Source organism: Ictalurus furcatus, chromosome 29 (assembly GCF_023375685.1).
Source record: "Ictalurus furcatus strain D&B chromosome 29, Billie_1.0, whole genome shotgun sequence".
Classification (NCBI taxonomy): domain Eukaryota; kingdom Metazoa; phylum Chordata; class Actinopteri; order Siluriformes; family Ictaluridae; genus Ictalurus; species Ictalurus furcatus.
Genome location: NC_071283.1, coordinates 9883632 through 9907913, shown reverse-complemented (window position 1 = coordinate 9907913; position 24282 = coordinate 9883632). Strand labels below are relative to the sequence as shown.

The 24282-nt window shown below is 39.1% G+C and overlaps 1 protein-coding gene across 1 annotated transcript in view; it reads left to right on the top strand.

The window, feature by feature from the left end:
- The window catches only part of LOC128604269 (phospholipid-transporting ATPase ABCA1), a 195115-nt gene that overhangs the window by 122723 nt on the left and 48110 nt on the right, over window positions 1-24282 (top strand). Inside the window, exons 24-37 of the mRNA XM_053619270.1 lie at window positions 768-834; window positions 952-1154; window positions 1768-1816; window positions 2856-2963; window positions 3079-3114; window positions 4936-5075; window positions 8266-8393; window positions 8760-8858; window positions 13335-13527; window positions 17554-17648; window positions 18458-18563; window positions 19283-19357; window positions 19908-20074; window positions 22473-22650. Coding sequence (XP_053475245.1) covers window positions 768-834; window positions 952-1154; window positions 1768-1816; window positions 2856-2963; window positions 3079-3114; window positions 4936-5075; window positions 8266-8393; window positions 8760-8858; window positions 13335-13527; window positions 17554-17648; window positions 18458-18563; window positions 19283-19357; window positions 19908-20074; window positions 22473-22650 — 1644 coding nt within the window. The remainder of the gene's footprint in view (window positions 1-767; window positions 835-951; window positions 1155-1767; window positions 1817-2855; window positions 2964-3078; window positions 3115-4935; window positions 5076-8265; window positions 8394-8759; window positions 8859-13334; window positions 13528-17553; window positions 17649-18457; window positions 18564-19282; window positions 19358-19907; window positions 20075-22472; window positions 22651-24282) is intronic.

Below are 24282 nucleotides of genomic sequence, written 5' to 3'. Positions count from 1 at the left end.
AATGGACACAAAGTTTCAAACCAAGCTGATCTGTTTAAGATAAGGAGTGGAGAGAGCCAGACAGACTAAAGGACTAAAGCACTGTTGCATCGCTCTCTTTACGTAGAGATGAAGCGAAAGCTAAATCCCACTGGTACCACTATCTGTAGGTAGTGAACTGGCATTGTGGATAATGTATGAAGCCTGTAACTGAAATGAAAATAGAGCAACATGTCGATGAAAAAACTTTCAACCAAAAAAAACCTTTAGAATTTCATTATAAAATATTTTCAGACATTGGACTTTTGGACTCTCTAGTAGTAGGGTGTTCATTACTCGCCAGCTTTTGTTGCATCACTGAACTTGGAAAAGTTTCAAACACACCAAACTTTTATTCCGTGAGAAAAAGTTTTCTCTATAATCACAGAAAACAACATCCCGAGCCCAATAGTCCAATAGAACTAGACATGATTAATCATCAGAGGAAGCACAATGATGTAGAGCTTCTTATTATCCGAGTGTAATTAAGCACCAGGAAAATAGATTCCTATTGGCATTTTGTTGCTTCTACATCATGACTAATGACCAACTTCCTTATTGATCATGAGATGGAGTTAAAGTCAATGATAAGAATAACGCAGAGAGCACTGACACACAGGTGACCTTGTGCTCAGAGAGTGAGAGAGAGAGTCTTCATGGTTCTAGATTAGGGCTAACTCTTGTCTCTGTGTGTGTGTGTGTGTGTGTGTGTGTGTGTGTGTGTGTGTGTGTGTGTGTGTGTTGTGTAGCTCAGTGATGCGTCCAGTTTAGATGAAGGGATCGGATCAGGAAGCATCAGCACCATGGAGCCAGCAGGTCAGAATACACACCTCTCACAAACACACACACACACACACACACACACACAAACTAAGAGGAAGTACTAGCAATAGTAAAAGCAAGTACTAACTCCCTCACAATCTCTGTGGTCAGATGTAGCAGATGTCAGTTCTGTCATACGCTTGCACATCCCGGAGGCGGAGTTCCTAGAGGTCATAGGTCAGGAGCTGGTGTATGTGCTGCCTTATGCTGGCTCAAAAGACGGCAGCTTTGCCTCGCTTTTCAAAGAGCTTGATTTGGAGAGAGAGAGGCTGGGGATCAGTAGCTACGGGATCTCAGACACCAGCTTAGAGGAGGTACACACACACACACACACACACACACATATCTCCATAAACCTTACTATGAATCCAGTATTCATAATGCATTATAAGTATTATACAGAATATTCACATTATATAGTCTACAATGACCTTGTATAATCAGTATATATTATAAACATGTATCAGATGTATTATAAACATTTATTAACACTGAATTGTTAATATACTGTTTGAAAACCAAATATTTATGTTATAACACTCTATAAGTAACAATACAGATAGTATACTTGGGCTTGTTTTATACGGCATTACAGCTTTACTGATTTCATTGTTCTTATGAGGAGACATTATAATGCATTACGTAAGCAGGCATTAGGAAGTAATATACTTTAAGATACTTTATGCTTTATGAAGTGTTATATATCTAACTATAAGTTTCAAAGACCCTACAGTATGAGCACAAATATTGGAATAAACAAAACAGAATTAATGAATATAACACTTGTTGATTTATTTAATCGCTTCATTTTATTATACTGTATTACCACCATTGAATTTTGAATAGGTCCATGTCGAAGTTTTTGTTCATTTGCGTCACATATTATGTGATATATGTTTTCAATGTGTTTATGACTTTGTTCTTTAGATATTTCTGAAAGTGGCAGAAGAGACGGGCGTCGATGTGGAAACGAATGGTAATGAGTTACACTTGATATTTATTTCCGCTATGAATTTTGGCTTTAAGTACATAGAAACATTTTCAGCCCCAAACCTAACATGTAATCAAACAATGCAGTTGTTATGTAAGGAATAAAACACCTAGGGGCATGTGGTAATACCACAGTCATTGGCCAGTAATTACATTTATTATTATTATTAATTAAACAATGACACATCATACTTTTTATCCGTTTATAGCTTCATTTAATGATGTCATGGAACTTATGCTTTAACTATATACAGTCATTTCCTCACCAAACTCTACTTTTTTTTAACATTTGAAGAAAAAAATACAACATAAACCACATCGCAAAACCTTTCCATGACACAATATGTACTGTCTGTTACAAAGTGCTGACACTGGAGACTTCTTCCATAAATACACACACACACACACACACACACACACACACACACACACACGCACACATATATATATATATATATATATATATATATATATATATATATATATATATATATATATATATATATATATATATGTGTGTGTGTGTGTGTGTATGTATGTTTATGTATGTCTCCTTACAGAAAGCTTATTCTTATTAAATCTGTTTATTATTAGCCTTAGATCATGTGTGCCATACAAGTCCTTGTGAATTTGCTGTTACTATAGAAACAATAACATTAATAACTGACTTGACTTAAAAGCCTGTAATACCTTCCAGTCAACCAATGAGATTTGAGAATTTAACAATGTTGTGATATAACTCAAAATAAACCTCTTCTAACAAATTCACATTTGAGTAGTGTTTAAAGCCACTTCCAAAATATAATAAACAATTTCACTACTTTGGGTCAAAATATTTGCTTTTCCATAAATTTATAAATATATATTATGTCTGATATTATTGTCTGCTAAAATACTGTATGTAGTTAAGCTATCAACAGGAATGTTTTACCCCATGATCATTTAAAGATTATGATTTATGGACTGTGGTTAAAATCTGTGTCATGCTGTGTATTAAACTGATGCATTTATGTTTGTGTGTTCAGAGAAGGGAGAGATGCTTCAGAGAGACTGGAAGAGAAGCTCTAGACTGTCCAGATCACATAGCATGAGTTCAGCCATGGACCACAGAGACAGTACAGCTTCTAAACAAGGCATACACACACACACACACACACACACACAAACTTTAACCTATAACACATGTAATCGAACACACAATAATCTCTCGCTATCTCTGTCTCTCTCTCTCTCTCTCTGTTGGTGCAGCAGAAAAGAAAGGAAGGTTCTCAAATCGAGTTGAAGGTACGTATTGTCAAATCCCCCCAATGTGCATGTTTTTTCAATGTGCATGTTAACTTTACTATGTAAAGGTGCTTGTTTTTAGCAATCCTGATTGACAAACAAATGATCCCATTTAAAGATGATATTAAAAAGATTGAAGGTGATGCTCAAAAAGATATCTCCAAAAAGCATATAAATTATTATCACTATCAATTAAACTAAGATAGAGCTGCAACAACTAATCAATAAAATTGATAATAATCGATTATGGAAATCATTGTCAATGAATCTCTTGATTAGTTGGTTACTTCTCTCCCGAAAACATGCTTTGGAAAGTAAATACTAAAGTTGTGTCCTAAATGACGTACTATACACTTGCACTATGCACTTGGTACTCTATCATCTAGTCTGTGAAGTTTATAAGGTAATATCATCTCAAATATATCACTAGCGGGTTTTTTTACTAACCGGAAGTATAAGCCGTTTCCTAGTCGACGGCGCATGACGTCATACGCACATACGTGCATAATGCTAGCTTTAGCCTAATACCCAGAGTCACCGACAATGACTTTCTTCAGTTTACTGTTTATGTCAATGTTAGCTTTTATTCCCAACATGACCTCAGTCACCATCTGACGGAGGAATAATCGTCACATGACTGAGGAAGAAAGTGTGTGACCTCCAAGTCCTCTAAGGCAGGGGGGCATTTTATATTAAACACCACGGAGAAGATCAAACTTTATAAAGTGGAGTTTGTGTAGCACAGAAGTAGGACAGTGATTCTGTCGTGAGTTGCTGAAAAGGTTTAGTTTAATTTAAGTTTATTGTCATTTTATACTGTATCAGTGTAAATTCTGTCGTTTATTATAATATATATATATATATATATATATATATATATATATATATATATATATATATATATATATAATGTTTATTAAGTATTTATGTATTATTTTTTATGGATGCACAAAAAGCTCTGAATGAAACTGCAGTCCTAAACGAGTAATATATATTCTGGTGAGTGTGTGTGTGTGTGTGTGTGTGTGTGTGTGTGTGTATTGGGTTCTTTCCAGTCTTATATAATTGGACAAACAGTTGTGTAAAGTTTTAGTCTGAAGTTTATATTTGTAACACTCAGTTTGTGGATTTTATTTTAAGTAAACAAAAAAATTGTACTGAACTTTGCCCCCCCCCCCCCCCCCCCGATTAATCTAAAAATAATCGGCCAGTTAATCGAGTACGAAAATAATCGTTGGTTGCAGCCCTAAACTAAGCACACACCAACCCAACAAATACCAATAAACACAGACAAACCCAAAGGGAGGTTTTTGTTGATTTTTTTAACAAAAGATCAAAAGGTTAAACAATGAAGGCAGTTTTTCCACAGCTTTCTTTGCTCATATTTACCAAGGGTGCCAATATTAGTGGAGGGCACTGTATGAAAAATGTCGTTCTTTGATGGTGCTTTATGGTAAATGTTGGTGTCTGATGATGAATGTTGCTGTTTTATGGTTGATGGTATTTTATGCTAAATACTGGTGTTTAATGGTATATGTTGGTATTTGATGGTAAGTGGTGGTGTTTGAGGAGAACTATGTTTTGTTGAATATTTGTAAAATCATGAATGTTTAAGTTGGTGTACTCTGGACCTTAAATTTACACAGCATTGTTTCTTATATAAAAGTGATTAAATGCAATTTAATTTATATCTGTTAGAAATAGCTATTTGATGGTGGTTTGCGTTTGATGATGACTATTAAATAATATGAAAGAAGTTAAAATATCACTTCACAACAAATGTCATATATTTGTGGAAATGTTATGTATGTTTGTATTCAGATGGTCAGCAGCCTGTGTGTGTGAATGGCAAAGGTTCATGTGTTATCACCGGCTGGGCTCTGATCAGGCATCAGTTCCTGGCGTTGTTTATAAAGCGGTTTCACCATGCAAGAAGAAGCAGAAAAGGAATCATCGCTCAGGTAACATGCACAATAAAAGCATACAACCAAATCAGCACATTTTGCCACGTATAGCTGTCATCCTTGGATTGTCTCTCGGGAAAGATGCCCCATTGTCCTTCTCCCCTGTGCTACATTTGTTTTACTGCCTTTTTTTTTAGTCTTATGTTGTAATTTATCAACCTCAGACTGAGAAGCTCTTCACACATTAGCATGACTGTGGATCTGCTCTATCCATCAGCCTAGAAGAGTGAAAAGAAATATTTGGAAAGGGAGGGAGGGAATATTACACACAAGAAGAGAGAACGATGGCGTGAGAAGTGAATAGAGAGAAACTAATGATGGGTGGATGGTGGATGTGACAACAACAGTGGTTGAAAGTGGTTAATCAAGCCCTTTTTACAACACAGCCAAAACAAACAACCCTGCCACAAGGCGTGAGATAAAGAGAGGGAGAAACAGAGGAATAGGCAGAGAGACAGAGAGAGAAAGTGAGAGAGAGAAAATTAGGATGCTTCAGAGACAAAGAAAGAGAGACAGAGAGAGATGTTCACGCTTGTGCTTTTCCACACCCGAGGCCATTTGCACTGAGAGTTCAGTAATTTGGTCGGATATAAAAGCTGGTTTCAAAGTTGGATGTGGTCCAGGGAACCACTCTTGTCAAGCTAAAAAGGAGATATATCCTAAATACATATAGATTGCATAGAAAAGGAAAATGACTGCAACTCAAAAACTGAAAGCAAGCAGTTTTGAAAGAATCTAAAACATTACCCATAGTTATTTAAATAAACAGTGGCTTGTGGGTTGCCATCCCACAACTTTACAGTCCCCAGGTTAATCCTATCCTCAGGTTACTGACTGCAGCGTTTTGCATATTATTATTGTGTCCATGTATGTTTCCCCAGGGTTCTCCAGTTTCCTCCCACATCCCAGAAACATGTCAGTAGGTGGATTGGCTATTGACATTGACTGGTGTGCTACCCAGGGTGTACCCAGGACTGCCAAGCTGCCACATTTGGGCCCTTGAGCAAGGCCCTTAACATTCTCTGCTCCAGGGGTGTCGTATCATGGCTGACCCTGCGGTCTGATCCCTGCTTCCTAAGCTGGAATATGCAAAGAAAAGTAATTTACAGTGCTGTGGAAAAGTATTTGCCCCATCCTGATTTCTTCTTTCTTTCTTCATACTAAATTGTTTCATAAATTAAAACAAAATCTTATAAAACAAAGGCAACCTGAGTAAACACAAAATAAGGTTTTAATGATAATGTTATTTATTGAAGCAAAAATGTTATCCAATACCAACTGGACCTGTGTGAAAATGTATTTGCCCCAATGGTTACTAATTCCTCAAATCTATGAAGCTGCATTGATAATGGGGTTCAGCTGGATTAGACACACCCAGGCCTGATTACTGCAAACCCTGTTCAATCAAATCAACACTTAAATAGAACTTTTTCAACAGCATGAAGTTGGTTAAAAGGTCTTACTCAGTAACACACTATGCCAAAGTTGAAATAAATTCCAGAAATGATGAGGAAGAAGGTGATTGAAATACATCAGTCTGGGAAGGGTTACAAAGCTATTTCAAAGGCTCTTGGATTCCAACAACCACAGTGAGAGCCATTATCTCCAAATGGAAAAACTCGGCACAGAAGTGAACCTTCCAGAAGTGGCCGACCTTCCAAAATTCCTCCAAGAGTAAATGGTCGGTACCTACTATAGCGCTGTTTAACCTAAGTGGTTCTACAAAGCACTTTACACCGTTTCTCATTCACCCATTCACACTCACACACCAATTTCAGCAGAGCTACCATGCAAGGTGCCTGCCATCAGGATCATCTTGGGGTTCTTGCCCAAGTATGTGGATTAGAGTGGGCTGGGGATCAAACCACCAACCCTGTGATTAGTGGACACCACGCTCTACCACCTGAGCCTCAACAGCCAATAGCACAACAGTGATTCATCCTGGAAGTCACAAAAGAGTCAAGGACAATATCATAGGACCTACAGGCCTCTCTTGCATCAATAAAGGTTTCATGACTCCACTATCAGAAAGACACTGGGCAAAAATGGAACAGTGGCAAGGTGAAAACCACTGCTAACCCAAAAAAACATTAAGACTCACCTGAAGTTCGCCAAAACAGACCTTGATGATCCTCAAATCATTTGGGAGAATGTTCTGTGGATTGATGAATCAAAAGTGGAACTCTTTGGAAGACAGGGGTCTCGTTATATCTGGAGTAAATCAAACATAGAATTCCACAAAAAGAACATTGTACCTACGGTCAAGCATGGTGGTGGTAGTGTGATGGTGTGGGGATGCTTTGCTGCTTCAGGGCCTGGGCAACTTGCAATAATTTAGGGAAACATGAATTCTGCTCTCCACCAGAAAATCCTAAAGGAGAATGTCAGGTCTTGAAACTCACCACAACTGGATTATTCAGCAAGACAACGATCCAAAGTGTAGGAGTAAATCCTAATCCTAGAAGTAAATTAAAGACTGATCTCCAGTTATTGGAATAATTTGGTTGCAGTTATTACTGTTAAAGGTGGTACAACCAGATTTTTAGTTTATCGGTGCAATTAGATTTTAACATTGGTGATAGGTGTTGGATAACTGCTTTTGCTTCAATAAAACTGTATTATGTTACTCAAGTTGCCTTTGTTTTATGTTGTATTTCGTTTGAAGATCTAAAACTATTTAATATGAGACATATGCAAAAACAGAATAAATCAGAATACTTTTTCACAGCACTGTATGTGTCACAAAAAAAGGCTTCTTCCTGCCTTGTGCCCTTTTTCCTGGGAGAGGCACTGGACCCTGTACCGTGACCAGGAAAGCATGGCTACGAAAGATGAATGAATGAGTGAATTATTGAAATGAACAGTCATACATTTCTTTGCAAAATATTTTCCATCATTTGAAAAAAAAAATAAAACAGGCCACATGGTTAAAAAACAAAAAACAAAAATAAATTAAAAAAAACATTAGAGATAGTAAAAGGGAGAAAAAGAGAAGGCAGGAGAGAGCTCATATGTGTGTGTGTTCTGAGCCAACAGTCTGTATGGCATCATTAATGAAATGCTGACACACTGAACCATACAAACAGTTCTTTTATAGCCTGCCAGCTCTCTGTGTTACCTCTAATTAAAGGACAAATGTCTGAACTCTGTGTATCTTTGTTTGTTTGGGTGTGGGTGTTTCCATTAGGTGGTGCTCCCAGCACTATTTGTGTGTCTGTCTCTGATTTTCTCTCTGATTGTCCCACCCTTCGTGGAGTATCCCAGTCTGGAACTGCAACCCTGGATGTATGGAAAACCACAGAACACTTTCTACAGGTACACACACACACACACACACACACACACACCCAACAGGGAATATTTTAAAGGCAAAGCTTAATAAAACTCTCCGGTGTGTGTATGCTCCAGAAGTCTAGAAATCTAACCCTAACCATTTGTGCAATATTTACTCAATCTGGCTAGACTGCTAGTCACAGCAAGCTGTATGTAGAGGTTTTATTGCAGTATTTATCAAGTCTGTTGCTCCGTCTGTAAGGTAAGAGCATCTGTGTGTGCGAAAGAGAGAGCAGCAGGCACTGGTGAGATTAGCAGTATAGAAACCTGATTAGTTTGACTCTGACGGAAGTCCTGATTCAGCTGTGTGTGTGTGTGTGTGTGTGTGTGTGTGTGTGTGTGTTATAGTGCTGACAGAATGGACGTGGATGAGGCAGTGAGGGTAACACGTGCTCTCCTTTCTGAACCAGGCTTTGGCACCCGCTGCATGGATGGCAACCCTATACCGTGAGTCCTGCCGCATTGTTTGCATGAGTACATTTGATGTGGATGTTCCAAAGGGTTTATAAATGTGTCTCTGTGCAAGAGTTTCCCATTAAAGAAAATGTGACACAACACACTCATGGGGATCTTCCATTTTTAATGTTGTCAGTTGTTGACTATGGTTTGATTAAGAATGGGTAGTGTTGGTGCCTCAGAGCATCACGCTTAATCCAGAGTACTGGGTATATCCTATTCATGTTCTCCTTACATCATAAATGGATTAGCTACTCTAAATCGCCTCTAAATGTGAGTATGTTTGCTTGGCATCAGTCCAGCCTTTACCACCACCTTATGCCTGGTGCTCCCAGGATTTGCCCAGGATCCACCATGATCCATTTCATCCACTCAGGTACATCATACAGTCTAAATGTTTATACTATTAACTCTGGTACCTGGCACAGGCTACATGTACTAAGCTGTTTTTGCCGATTTTTAGGTCTATACAAACAACCTGGTGAAACAAGTCATGCTCAAACTGGCATGCAAGGAATGCACAATTTCTCACGCTCATATATGTATCAAAAGGGTGGGGAAATAGAACGTGTGGTTAATTACATATTCTATCCGATGCTAAACTTTGTGCTAAACTTTTTCTGTGTGCAATTAGCAGCAGGCACTTTTGAGTGTTATTTTGTCCACCTCCCCAAAACAGGTGTAAATTAGCGTCTTGCATGTTGCTTAAATCTTTATAGACAGTGTTGCCTGGTGCATGGTTTTCCCAGACGAATAGACCACTTGTAACTGCCAGCAAGGCTTTTCATTTTTATTCTATTTTATATATGAGAAAATATGTCATAATTAGAGACCATTTAGGACCATAGTGAAAGAGGTTTTTTATTTTTTTAGGGAAATTGCAGCTTTTAATACTTAGCGAAGCTTGTCATTTGGACTACTTTAATTCTTTTTAATTCCTGGCCGCCCTGGTAATAGTGCACGAGTCCAGGAAGCATGTATCAATTTTACTCATGTGAAAAAACGTCGAATTTCAACACCTCTGAATCGCTCAAAAAAAAAAAGGCAAATTAAAAGTTTTGGAGTCTGCTAGTCAAAGTCCTGACTTGAAGCAATTGAGATGCTGTGGCAAGACCTTAAACGGGCAGTTCGTGCTCGAAACACTCAAGTGTGGATGAACTAAAGCAGTTCTGCAAAGAAGAGCGGGACAAAATTCCACCACAGCGCTGTGAAAGATTGATCTCCTGTTGCTGCTAAAGGTGGCACAACCAGATCTTAAGTTTACGTTTTTCACATGGCTGATAGGTATTGGATAACTTTTTTTTTTCTTCTTTTTCTTCAATAAATAAATAAATAAAAAACTGCATTGTGTGTTTATTCAGGTTGCCTTTGTTTTATGTTGTATTTTGTTTGAAGATACACAAAAACACAAGACATCAGGATAGGGAAAATACTTTTTCACAGCACTGTACTTGAATCAGTCTTGATTCTTCTACCAGCCATTCGGAGGGGCATGACACACGTGATGCTTGTGCAAACTACTCAGGTCCCTAGCTCAGTCTTGATATCGATACCATTCAGTCAGGCATCTGACTCAGACTCGATGCTCATGCCATTTACTCAGGAACCTGACTTAATACTCATGCTTGTACCAACCTTTCAGAACTAATACAACAGCAATCCCTTGAGCTTAAACACGCACAGTCAGAGCCAAATTTATATACAGAGGACATCTCAATTTTGTACAGTATCTGGGGAGAACTGTGTTATGCACTCTTATCACAGTAAGCAGACTGTCTCTTGGTCTACTTAATTATATAGAAAACTTTGCAACCTTCTGTCACAAGCTGCATATCAGTTTGCAGGCAGCTATCTCACTGGACCCCAAAATTGCTACTCAAAGGGGAGTTAATAACCAGTGACGTGAGGAACAAGAGAATTAAAAGATCCTGCTTTCCCTGCAGCCTTGTCTAGAACTTACCTCCAACAACAATGTTTCTAGGATAAATATTAAGGATGGCAATGTTGCATGTGCAAATCACGAGTACTTTGAACACATTGCAATGTTGATCACTTGTGATCACTAGTAAAATGATTCTCTGTACTCCGTCAACTGATTTATAACTATGCTTACAGTTCATTATCAGGTGATGTTCTGAATATTATCAATCTATCACTGAAATATGCATTTTTTAAAAGTGGTAAAGCTAAAGAAGCGCAATCTGGACAACCCTATTTGTAATAACTAGAATTAAATCTATCTGCAAAATAATTGAGAAGGTAGTAAAGGTAATCAGTTGAATCGATTTGGTTCAATTCCTGCCGTGGCCCTGTGTGTGTGGAGTTTGCATGGTCTCCCCGTGCTGCGGGGGTTTCCTCCGGGTACTCCAGTTTCCTCCCCCAGTCCAAACACATGCATGGTAGGCTGACTGGTTTGGTTAAAATGTCTATAGTGTATGAATGGGTGTGTGATTGTGCTCTGCGATGGATTGGCACCTCGTCCAGGGTGTACCCTGCCTTGTGCCCCATGCTCCCTGGGATAGGCTCCAGGTTCCCCGCGACCCAGTAGAATAAGCGGTATAGAAAATGGATGGTCTATCTTGGATTTCTTGAAATTCAGGTGTGCTGCAAAGTTAATACCATGTACAATTAGATTGCCTTTCTCATCTTAAAATACATTCACACACACGAGCGTTGTTTTCTTCATATGTGAATGACATATGAGCCACAATTTAAGTGAGAGTGACAGCACGACAAGTGGCGTTTGACTTGAGATTCTTTGCAAATTGGCTATGACATGGTAAAGTGACAAATCCAAATGTCGAATGGACTGAATGATTCCCTGGACCAGTACAACTTTCTGATGTTTCTTCAGTTACTTACTCACAACCAGGATTTAACCCTATCCTGTCATTTATGACCTCAAATATAGTATAATAGAGACATGCATAGAGACATTATGAAGAAAATTAAAGCTTGGAAGGAAGTAGCAGTTGTCATTGGTGCCTCTGGTGAGTGTATGTAGCTGGTATGTTTAGCTTGCTTTACAAATTCTCCAACAAAGCTAGTACAAATCCTAGCATGTAACATGTAAATTGCACAACCAATTTTCACCCTAGTGCATTATTTAATTTGTGTTTAACTAGTTAGCTTTAGAAGATATAGACATAACTACTATAGTTTCACATTGGAACTGAAAAAAAAAATAAATAAATAAAAAATGCTGGATAGCACATCAAGCACAAGTGACAACAGTAGTGTCACTACACACCAACAACAGAAAACAAGCAGTATGAGCAGCATGTCACTTACTAGTGTGAAAGCAGGGTTAGTATTCATTACTACTTAAGAATAAGTAAGTAACTATGCATAAGTATTATACGGTATCTTGGGGAGTCCAACAAGGCTGAGTTGTGGGCCCACTATTATTTAATCTGAGTATGATTTTTTCAGCTATTATAATTAAGAAAAATAACATTTGTTTTTATTAATATGCCAAAGACACAATAATACATCTTTGAGTAGTTGGATAAGTTGTATTGTCCCTTAAGTATTCCTTAAATGTAATCGTGCTTCACAAAAAAACCTTAAGTGTTAATTTCTAATTTCTCCTAACTAATTACTCAAAAACTATAAAATGTTGTATAAAATGCCTCAACTGTCATTTCCCTTAGGATAAACTAAGAAAACTTAAAATTATTTGGAAAATGTCTTTTTTCGCACATTTTTTGGAGGTGTTAAGATTTTATCTAATCAAGTTTTTACTATAAAGAAAATCCTCTAGATCATCTAAGATGAAAAGCTACCTAGAGTACAGATCTGATTGTCTTTCAATATACGAAATCGTTGTCAAGTTGGAAGACACAGCGCCATCACTTTCCCTTCAGTGTTACAGTTCCCCATAGCTTTTTCTAACTGGAAGTTTTCAGTCCTTTGTGGGAGATATTTTTCATGTTCACAAATCCTCTGTCTGTGTCGAGTTGTCACCTTGGTAGCAGATGCTCTTTCCCGGCGGTTATATAAAATCATTACATTTCCATCACAGCAGGAATTTACACCAGCACAAGGATAAGGGATAACATTTCATTAACTGCTGCAGCATTTAGATTTCATTTTAAGACTCTCTCTCTCTCTCTCTCTCTCTGTCTCTCTCTCTCTCTCTCTCTCTCTATATATATATATATATGTGTGTGTGTGTGTGTGTGTGTGTGTGTGTGTGTGTGGAAGGGCGAGCCATTTATATTTGTATGTCAAAGGATATGTTTCCCTATCAGTAAAATCATCAGATATCAATTTTCTTATTGTTTCAAGCCCAGACATCTTTTAGATATTGAAACTCTTAACTCATCTAAAATGACACATTTGTTTAAAACAGATTTGTTTAATATTGAATTGAATCTGTTTTTGTTTTAACTGAGTTTCTTGTATGTAATTGCTATCTGTATTGAAGTGTGACTCTGGTTTCGGCTTTGCCTGTTCCTCTCTCAGTAAATACCCATGCACTCCTTCTGGAGCGACAGACTGGTTCACTCCTTCGGTAGACCCCGCCATCCTGGAGATCTTTAAGCACGGAAACTGGAGCATGCAGAATCCATCTCCGGATTGCCAGTGCAGCACTCCCCAACGCAACATCATGCTGCCAGACTGCCCTCCTGGTGCTGGAGGATTACCACCACCCCAGGTTAGTTACAGTGTGGTTTTTAACCAGACGAGGAACGAAAGTCAACTCTCTATAGTGATTAATTTAATTAATTTAATTTAATTAATTAGTTTTCAGTGTTTAATTGCGACTGTTGCTGTAGGATAATCAATGTTGGTGTTTTGTGGAAATTCCATAGTGAATGTTGGGTTGCTCTCTTCCAAGCCAGAACAACTTACATTTATCTTATTTATTCAACTGAGCAGTTGAGGGTTAAGGGCCTTGCTCAAAGGCCCAGCAGCGGCAGCTTGGCAGTGCTAGAATTTGAACTCACGACCTTCTGATTAGTAGTCCAACATCTTAACCACTGAGCTACCACTAAAACATACATATTACTACATTTGCAACAAAATATAGTGACACATAATTTGGCTCAGACAATTTGGCTCATCCTTTTTGTAGTACAAACAAACACAGCGGCTTGTATAGCAGATGATCTACATAATCAAATATTAAAAACTGTGTGTCATAATTGATATGCTGAAGGTTTCTGTTTGGAGATGTTTATTTAACATTTATGGAAAGAGTGTTGAGTGTCAGCGCTTCGTAACAGTCCGGAGGTTTCCACCACGGCAAAGTCTTCAGGACCCAGTTTTGTTTTGTCTAATTGCTTTCAAGAGAGCGGGAAATGAAAGGCTGATGAGGGAATGACTGTTTATAGTTGTTATACCGTAATGACTTCCTCAGACGTCCCACAAAGTTACTACAGTATATACGGATAAAAAGGATGAAATGTCATTCTTTAATAAATAAAAATGAGGAACCAAACACTTCTTTACCTTTTAACATATTCCTCTATGCAGTGATATCACAATGAACTAGACTTTAATGATGTGAATCAGAAGCTGCCAAAACACATCACTGCAGGATCCCTGTCCCAATACACACCTCTGTAGAGTTTAGATCCAGCCCAAAGCACTTTATCCATCACTAATCTTACACAACTGCCCCAGATGATCAAGATCCTGGATAAATGGATTAGTGGAGATTTAAACAGTTGGCAAAAACTTCTGAACGAAGCACACTGAATACACAAACAACAAGCCAAGCCTCTAATTTAGAATGCTAATGTAACATATGACGATTTTTTTTCCACCTAAATTATTAAGACGCTTGGCTACAGCCGTCAGAGACCCATGTGCTTTGCTGCAGTGTTATTTTATTCATTAATGCAACATCAGGAGGTCTTGACAGGAAATGTTTATACCATTTGTTTCCGTCACCTGAAAATATGTCACTCTACACCAGACAATTTTTTTTCTGCTTCTAATCAGTGTAAAACAAAACACGGCAATATTTCTGGGTGCACACCGTGAGTCAGAGTCCTCAGAACCCTCTCTTTGAATTATGCCGATATCATCTCATGATGACTCGAACACGGGACTTCACACAGAATTTTCCACGCGGTTCATGTCAACGGTGGCTCGGCAGGATTCTGTCAAGAATTTTTTTTTTTAAAGGCACAGTGACAGATCCATCAGCCGGAAGCACATGCTGAGCAGGCTGTAAACCTTTAGCTGCATTATAATTGCTATGCTAAGGACATCTCGAGTGTAAATGTAGTGAAGCTTCCTCTCTCGCTCCAAACCAGTTTATTTTTGCTTTGTTGCTTTGGCACAAGGGAGGAGGATGTACGACTAGGTGCATACACATACACACACACACAGACAGAGTTGACCCAGTTTGCGAGCCTAGTCTTAACTCGAGTCATTGCTCTATGACGAAAGAATCTCATACCAAAACAGGAATGAATTAAATGCTCAGCAGTTAAGGTTCTGCACTAGTGATTGAGTTATGAGTTCAAATCCCAGGACTGCCAGAGCACCACTATTGGGTTCATGAGCAAGACCTCTTAACCCTCAACTGCTTAAATCTGCTCTTGTGTAAGTTGTTATTTGTTTCTGCCACATAAAAAAATGCTGCAATCCTCTCTCACCATCTGGCCAGGAATGAATAAAGCCATCTTTCTTATGCCTCATGAGCATTACTGCAGATTTAATTAAGCCACACACACTCATGCAAAAAGAAAAAAAAAAAAAAAAAAACATCTTGATTGCGGTTTGATTGCTAGGCACATGCTCATGCTAATTCAAATGATCTTATGCTCAGTAAATAATGGCTGCTAGTTTGATCAGCTTTTGCTTACTTTGATTACGGTTAATTGTCTGAGAGTGTCAGGACTCCAATTACGCTGCTCATTTAGAGGAGCCACTTGGGTCATTTTAAGATGTTAGGATCCATATACAAGCTTTGGTTTATTCAGTAAGGTGTGAATTTATCATTCTGCTGAAAGGAGGGTGAATAATGAATGAGGATAGTCATCACAACAACACTGGTCACCTGAAAGATAAATCTGGACCCACTCATTCACACCTTGGGGCAATTTAGAGTCACCAATTGACCTTCAGCTCGTTGGGAGGTGGGAAGAAATCAGAGAACATGGAGGAAACCCACACAGACACAGGGAGGACCTGTGAAACTCCAAACAGACATTAACTTCAGCTGCCGTGCCAAAGAATGAAATTGTAGAATTCTGTATTATCCATCCATCCATTTTATGTACCTCTTATCCTACACAGGGTCACAGGGAACTTGGGGCACAAGGTGAGGGGCACCCATTCACACACTACAGATCATTTTAAAATGCCAATCAGCCTATAATGCATGTCTTTGGACTATGGGAAGAAACCGGAGTACTCAGAAGCATGGGACCCCCAACCCCAGAGATGCGAGGCAAAAGATGCTTTAACAGTTCTGCTAAACAAAGTGTGGGAGATATCTTGTTAACATTGGCAGCAATATGTCAGTTAATTAAAGTTATATAAAAATCGTATATAGCACATAGCTAATTGTTTCCTCCGGAGATCTGTACAGAATTTTTGCATGTTCATGACATTTTTTACCTCCCAAAAACATGCCAGATGGTGGATTGGTGACTCCACAATTCCCCTACGTGTGAATAAACACTCTGTGATTGCCTGGCATCCCATCCCGGGTGAATTCTCACTTCCAGTGTTTACGAGCTCCACCATGACCATGACCAGGATAAAGAACATACTGAAGATGAATGAATGCATGATCATTGCTAAATAATGGACCATAGGGATATGAGGTGAAAAGGGAAAGCATAGATGCTGCTCAAGTTTGTTAATTAAATTCTAATGTCCCTGGTAATACTGCCAGAATATACCTTCTAGACCCAGGAAGATTAATTGTCGCATGCACGTACCCGTGTTTGCATTAATCATCAATAAACAATTAAAAATGATTATGAATTAGCAAGCTTCCAAGCATCACAAAGATATCTGCAACGCTGTCAGGCTAGATTAGTCCGTTATAAGCCTCATCACAACATATATTTCATCACAGACTCCATGCAGTCTTGATGGACTGAAGGAGAACGAACATTGCACCATAATGAGTGAACTGAGAGCAGATTGAAACACAGAGGCAATATTCATGTTCTATCGTGTCTGTTCACATAGAATCAGAAGCAATTTTCCAATCTCATGCTATTAACATTGCTCCAGGGTGACAGCGTGTGCTCAAGTTTGCCGAGTGTGGCAGAATAGCAGCCGTGATTCGTGTGAACACAAAGGGGCGCGGATGCTCTTAATTATAACAACAGAGAACCAATCAACACCTCTTGCTCATTTGCATATATGAATCTCATTAATCAACTCGAAGGACAACTGAGTCAACAAAGTAAAGTTTTAAGCTGCTTACAGAATGAATGTGTGTGTATGTGCACAGTAAGAAAGGGTGATGAGCCTCTTACTGATCTGTTAATTGCCAATTATGACCCTCTCTCCATCACCCTCTGTGCAAATTAGCAATTAAATGATGAGACAATGTATGTGTCGTCTCCTGGGTTTAACAACTCCGTTATGTTCCTTCTGTATTTGTTTTCAGGTGCAGAGTAATGGGGGTGAGCCTCAATGTATAATCAGCATGTGAGACTAAAAACTGTTTCTCTGTCTCATTTTGTCTTTCTATCTCTCTCCATAGAAAACACAGAACACCACAGACACGCTGCAGGACCTCACAGGTGGAAATATGACTGACTTCTTGCTCAAGACCTATGCAAAGTCTGGAAAAATACGGTATTAGCAGATTATGACCCCATCACCAAGCATATCGGCATCTACAGTATAACACAAACTTAAATCCCTTCAGACCACATCAACATCCTTACACCGTCCCTGGTCCCCATGTCCTTACATCTTGGTCCCCATTTCTAGAGGCCACATCTACATTAACTTCCCTGCAGGCCTAGTCTCTTTACTCACTCCATCTCCATTTACATCCCATAAATGAAGACCCTATGTCCAAGCCCATTGCATTCAGGCAGAGCATATCCCTCTCCCTACCCCATCCCCACAGGCTCTACCACTGCCTCTACCCTGTCTCTGCAGGCTTTATGTATGGCCAAAAGTATGTGGACACCTGATTATCACACCTATATAGAGGCCTTTCCCAAATTGTTGCCATCCTCCTGCAGGACCCATTTTTGTCCACACTTCCATTTCACAGGACAAATCTCCACCTATACCCTAATTACTGCAAGGCCCATCTCTATCCTTGTCTCATCCTTACAGTCCCCATCTTGTTCCCCACCCCAGTCTGTATCACATCTATGCAGGCCCTTCTCATCTCAGTTCCCACCTCATTACTGCAGGGATCATCTCATTCTGTTGCAACTCATTGTCCAGAAATACAAAGCCAAACATACGCAGGGACAAAAAATTATGCTTATGCTTCCATACTAGGAAGTTACAGAGAATAGCTAACAGATCAGATATAGCTGACAGAGAAAGAGCTAGTTGAGGGAAGATAGATTGGTAGGTGGGCTAATTTGTGGAATAAGAATGATATTTGGTCAGTTCAGCCCATTACAATCAATTCTTTTCAGGTATGGAGGGATCTCAGTTGGTGCTATAAACTCTCAGGTGAAACTCAACGAATTCGAGATTGCTGCACTTCTTACAGACCTCAAGACTCTCTTCAACTCATCACAGGTAAGGTAACAGACTCAAACATCAGACAAACCCAGGACTTTTCTCCACTCTTTGCAGAGCATGTTGGTATCATTAAAAGAAATGAAAAGGTGGGATTGTTGTATATCTGAATATTTGGTCTTTCTGGTAGCAAGTGAGTTTTATAACATGTAGGAAATATCCACCTGTATGGTAAAAAAAAAAAAAAATCAATATCCAGGATATGTATCTTCCTTCCTTTCTGTAACAGAGCATTGTTACAGAAGAAAATGCAGAGCAATACCTCAGTAGTTGTCCCAAAAGCACTTTCTGTTTTCTTTATAAACTGCAATCATTGTGCGGCATAAATTAGAGATAAATGCGTTTTGACACTAATTGAATCTCCAGTTTGAGACAGCCAGTGTATCTTGAGGCTCTTCAGCCAGAGGTCACTGAATATGTTTATGAGTTATGTATTATTCATAGGCATGTAAAAGTGAGAGCACCTAGATCTGACTGATTTGTGATGTCCAGTCACACACTGCACCAGCTCATGTTCATTCACCTCACCCAGCTCCCAGTGTTCCTAGTATTAGCATTTAAATCACATGTAGCGCTCTCTTTCTCTCTCTCTCTCTCTCTCTCTCTCTCTCTCTCTCACTCACTCTGTCTGTGTGTGTGTGTTCAGAGAACTAATGATATTAACCTCTCCTGACGTCTGTCTCTCTCTCTCTCTCTACTCTCACTCTCTCTCTCCCCAGAACAACATAACTGAGAAGTTCTTCCAGGACTTGGAGATGTTACTGGTAGAGTTGGGAACGAAGGACAATGTCAAAGTAAGGCACATGTCCGCCTCTATTTTTTCCTTCTCTGTGGGCAGAGTTAAACACTTAAGTAGGCCTTTATTGCTTTAGCCTTCTCAGTGTTTATAGCCTATCTCCGTGCAAATGTGTCACTTTGCTTTCTGGAGATTGTAATATGTTCTGAAGATCACTGAAGAGGGTTGAACATCCAACACACACGCACATGCTCACCGTGGGTGTGTGATGTAGCATTAGAGCATAGTGGGAGGTCGTGCAAAGCAGACAGAGCAGCACTAATTAGAGCTGTAATGCCAGTGGGGGCTGTGTTCTTCCCTCCCTCCATCCCTCAGTTTGTCTGGTCAATTATATGCTTGTTTCTTTTTTTTTCCCTCTTTCACACTGACTGCAGATAATGAGAGAAACACTGAGAGCATTATGGGCAATTTAGTCTTAATGATGAGTAAAGAAGCTTAGAATATTAATTACTATTGATTGTCTTCCTCTTTTCACGTGGTGTACTGTGTGTGTGTGTGTGTGTGTGTGTGTGTGTGTGTGTGTGTGTGTGTGTGTTTGTGTGTGTTAGGTGTGGTTCTATAACCAGGGATGGCATGCAATAGTATCATTCCTGAATGTGGCCACTAATGCCATCCTCAGAGCGAATCTTCCAGCTGGAGTACAACGCAAACTGTATGGCATCTCAGCCTTTAACCATCCTCTCAACCTCACCAAACAGCAGCTCACCGCCACATTGTGAGTATTCACCCAATCAGGGCCATTCATATATTGTTATATAACTGTAATCTCTGTTAACATTCAGCAAATCAGCAGCTATCTAATATCTCTCAGTGAATATTTAGTGATGCAGGGGCTCACTCATATCCTCTGTAAGTGTTCAGCCAATCAGGGGGATATATCCTTCTTTGAGTGTTCAGCCAATCAGGAACCCTCATATAGTTTTCTGTGACTGGTAAGCTAATCAGGATCTCTGATTTATCAATCTGTGACTGTTCATCCAATCAGAAGCCATGGTGTGAGTGTTCAGCCAATCAAGGGCTCCTGGATTTTGCTGTGTTATTGTTCCGCCAATCAGGATTTACCATATATTACTCTTTCAAGTGTTAAGTCATACAGCCTCTCTGATTATGACTGTCTAAGACTATACAGCCAATCAGGGGTCTTGTATGTCATTATATGCGGTTTGAGCCAATCAGATGGACTAATCTTTAAATCAGAGCTCTTATATATTGCTTCGGGAGTATATTTAGGCAATCGGAAGCTCTCAGATATAATTCCGAGGTGTATCCGATGAGCAGCTTAACACTAAATTAGCAGGTTTTATATCAATCTGTGGACATTTGGCCTCAGGAAGAATTTACAGTGCTGAGCTCTCATGCACTGCAGTGTTTATATTGATCAAATCAGGAGCTCTCGACTATCATTGTGGATGAGTGTTCAGTCAAACAGCATCTCTTGTGTGATTAACGCAACAGATGCTCTAGCTTACAGTATATTCTGCAGTATGAGTATTCAGTCAGTGTTCAGTAACTTCTTGTTCATTGCTCTTGCACATGACATTGTGTGTGAGACTGTGTGCGTTCCACACCGGTTATTAGTTCATTAATGGCTCCTGTTCTTTGCCCGATGTTCAAGGTTACCTCATTGGTGCCTAAATAAAGACGTCTGGCTGTAGAGCATATTAAAGTGTATTATAGCATAACACAGTCTTGTGGCCTGGTTGCGTCTGGATTTTTATGATAAATGCAGTTCCATATTAGTACAGGGAGCTTATTTAATATACTTATACCCCTCTAGGTAGTGTCCGTTTTGTGTGTGTGTGTGTGTGTGTGTGTGTGTGTGTGTGTGTGTGTGCGTGCGTGTGCATGCTTTCACGCTTAATTGCACCCACCTTGCGAGGGTGTGTTGATGCTGCTGTGTTGTGAATGAAGATGGATCATTAGGAATCAGGGGTCAGTGTCGGAGACAAAGACAGAGTACTGAAGCATTACACACCCACAGGGCATGCACACACACACACACACACACACACACACACACACACACACACGGTTCTCTGGTTAAGAGTAACTGGCCGTGTCCTATTCTTTTACCTAATGAGAGTTTGTGAAACACTCCCGCAATGTATCTACTAATGATGAATAAAACAGCACAGCAACACACTGACCTCCTTCATCTATGTGTGGAGGCATGCGTTTATCTCTTTACGGGGACCAAATACATGACAGTTTGGACCCTGTGAGGAAATGTTACTTGTCCTCGTATTCAGCTCTTAATGAGCTTTAGATATAGGGTTAGGTAGAAATAATAGAAATATCCCACAAATACAGTAATACAAATAGGCTTGTGCGTAAGTACTGTATGTTAACGGAAAGGCAAGAAGTGAATCAGAAAGCAAGAAATAGAGGCAAAGATCTATCAAAGTTCCAGCAGTGGGAGGTCGTAACAGACAGAGTGTGAAAGCAGAGGAAGTCAGGCGGCAGCTCATTTCCTCTTGAGCTGAGAGATAATTCCATATTCATGAAGCTCTCATGGGGGGAAAAAAAGTTCAAAAATTGCATTCATATTTATTGGGAAGTATATATATATATATATATATATATATATATATATATATATATATATATATATATATATATATACACACACACACACACACACACACACACACACACACACACAAGAGGAGCATTCTAACTGAGTTAGGTGTTAATTTGATATATGTATTTTAGTTCAGCTTGATTTGTATATCACTTTTAACACTTGTCATGAAGCAGCTTTACAGAAATCTGGATATAGATTTAGATCAAGCAAGCCAGACATGCCAGTGGTAAGGATGTAAACTGGAGAGGAACTGGACTAAAAGGGAATCCATCTTCTTCAAGTTGACTGACACAGGACAAAAAAAAAGTTGGGTGGGTGGAATTACAGATGCAAGGCATATGTGGCACATGCCCTGCAAAAAAAAAAAAAAAAATGGCACGGTCAGAGGTCAGGATTTGTCAGGATCTGTCTTTGATGTTGCTGTTGAGTCTTCTAATAAATAATTATATAAAGAAATACCGAAATAAATAACAGCAACAACAATAATAATCATCATAATAATAATAAGCTATTGTGTTTTTCAATGCAGGATGTCGAGCTCTACAGACGTGGTGGTGGCGATCTGTGTAATCTTCGCCATGTCCTTTATCCCTGCCAGCTTTGTCCTCTTTCTCATTCAAGAGCGTGTCAGCAAAGCTAAACACCTGCAGTTTGTCAGTGGAGTCAATCCTGCTGTGTACTGGGTGGCCAACTTCACCTGGGACATGGTACACACACACACACACACACACACACACACACACACACAAAAGTATACCAGAGTTTATGTTAGGCAGTAAATACCATTTCTTGACCCTTGCAAAATGTCTGTTTTTTACTGGACAGACTCAATGTCCAGTAAAAATAATAACACAAAGCAGATATATATTAAGCTGAGTACGTTCGCAATTGCATACCTAAATAAGGTCTCTTTCACATGTTTCTCCTCTGTAACGTGTAGTCTGAATGGCTTGCTATTATACCTTTGATATTTATGTAGTTTGTATATGTGTGCATGCGTGGTACATAGCAAAGAATGAGCATCAGCAACTCCTTTAATTGATGCCACAATTGTACAGCGTGATGTCATCCGAGTCAAGAAAGCACTTCGCTGCCACGGAGGTCTAACTTCTCCGACAACTTGCAAGGTCTTTATCCAGGACAACAACGAGATGTATCTCAAGTGGGCCACATTGGCAAAAGTAGCCAGCATCATTCCAGTCTCTAGCATGTACGTGGAGAGAGGCTTCTCACTGCAGAATCGCATAAAACAGCCTTGCATAGCCGCCTTCAGGAGGAAAAGGTCACCAGACTGAAGCGCATCTCTAGCTGCAGAGAAACACCGGACACATTCGATTTCACTTCAGCAGCAGAACGCTTCCGTGCCATGAAAAATCGCAGAAACTAGTCTGAAAATTAGCATGGGAAATGATACGATTTTCATTATATTAGTATTTCTTTGAAATGAAACTATAGGTGACAAACTGCAGTTTAACGTTTTGCTGAGCCTTGTTTTGAACGTTTGTTTTATTAGATGCTAACGAGTGATTAGCATAGTGATGCTTATAGTGACCATGACTGATATTTGTTGTTTAAAACCACTATTTATTTATTTATTTATTTGCATAGTCCAAATCAAGCAGTGCAAAATGAGATGACCGGATTTTTTTTCCAGTTTGTCTGCTAAACGTAATCATTCCCGGCACCACTAACATTTTTTAGTGAAACTCTGATGTACATATTATACAGGACGCATAATAGATTAATTACTTGTAACCTTGTAACACGTATGTACAGAAAGCACCAGAGACTACAGCACTTTGTAGGACCATATCTCTGCAAGATGATGTTTTTGTTTTTTTTTATTTTGCTACGCCATGTTCACTTACAGTGCTGTGAAAAAGTATTTCTTCTGTTTTTGTGTATATCTCATACTAAAATGAAAACAAAATCTAAGATAGAAGCAGCCTGAGTTAACACAAAATACAGTTTTTAAAGGATCATGTTATTTATCGAAGCAAAAAAGTTATCCAATAACAACTGGAGGTAAATACACGGTTTCGGACACAGCCGTGCTCTCTTTTTTGCCATAAAACGGTTGAGCATTGCCGTGTGTGATCGTGTCCTGTCACAAAATGCGGTGAAAACTCTCACGCGACGTTAATAGTATAATTAAAGTGTGTACATGTCTGTAATACACGTCCATAATGCGACTAAAACAGGAGTACCCCACATGTCTTAATTCCATTTGTGTTTACTTCGAGTATGACCTTAATTGGATTAAGATAATTAAAAATTGATGTTTACATGCTAGTTTCTTAATCAGAGTATCGTCTTAATCGGGTTAATATTGGATTATT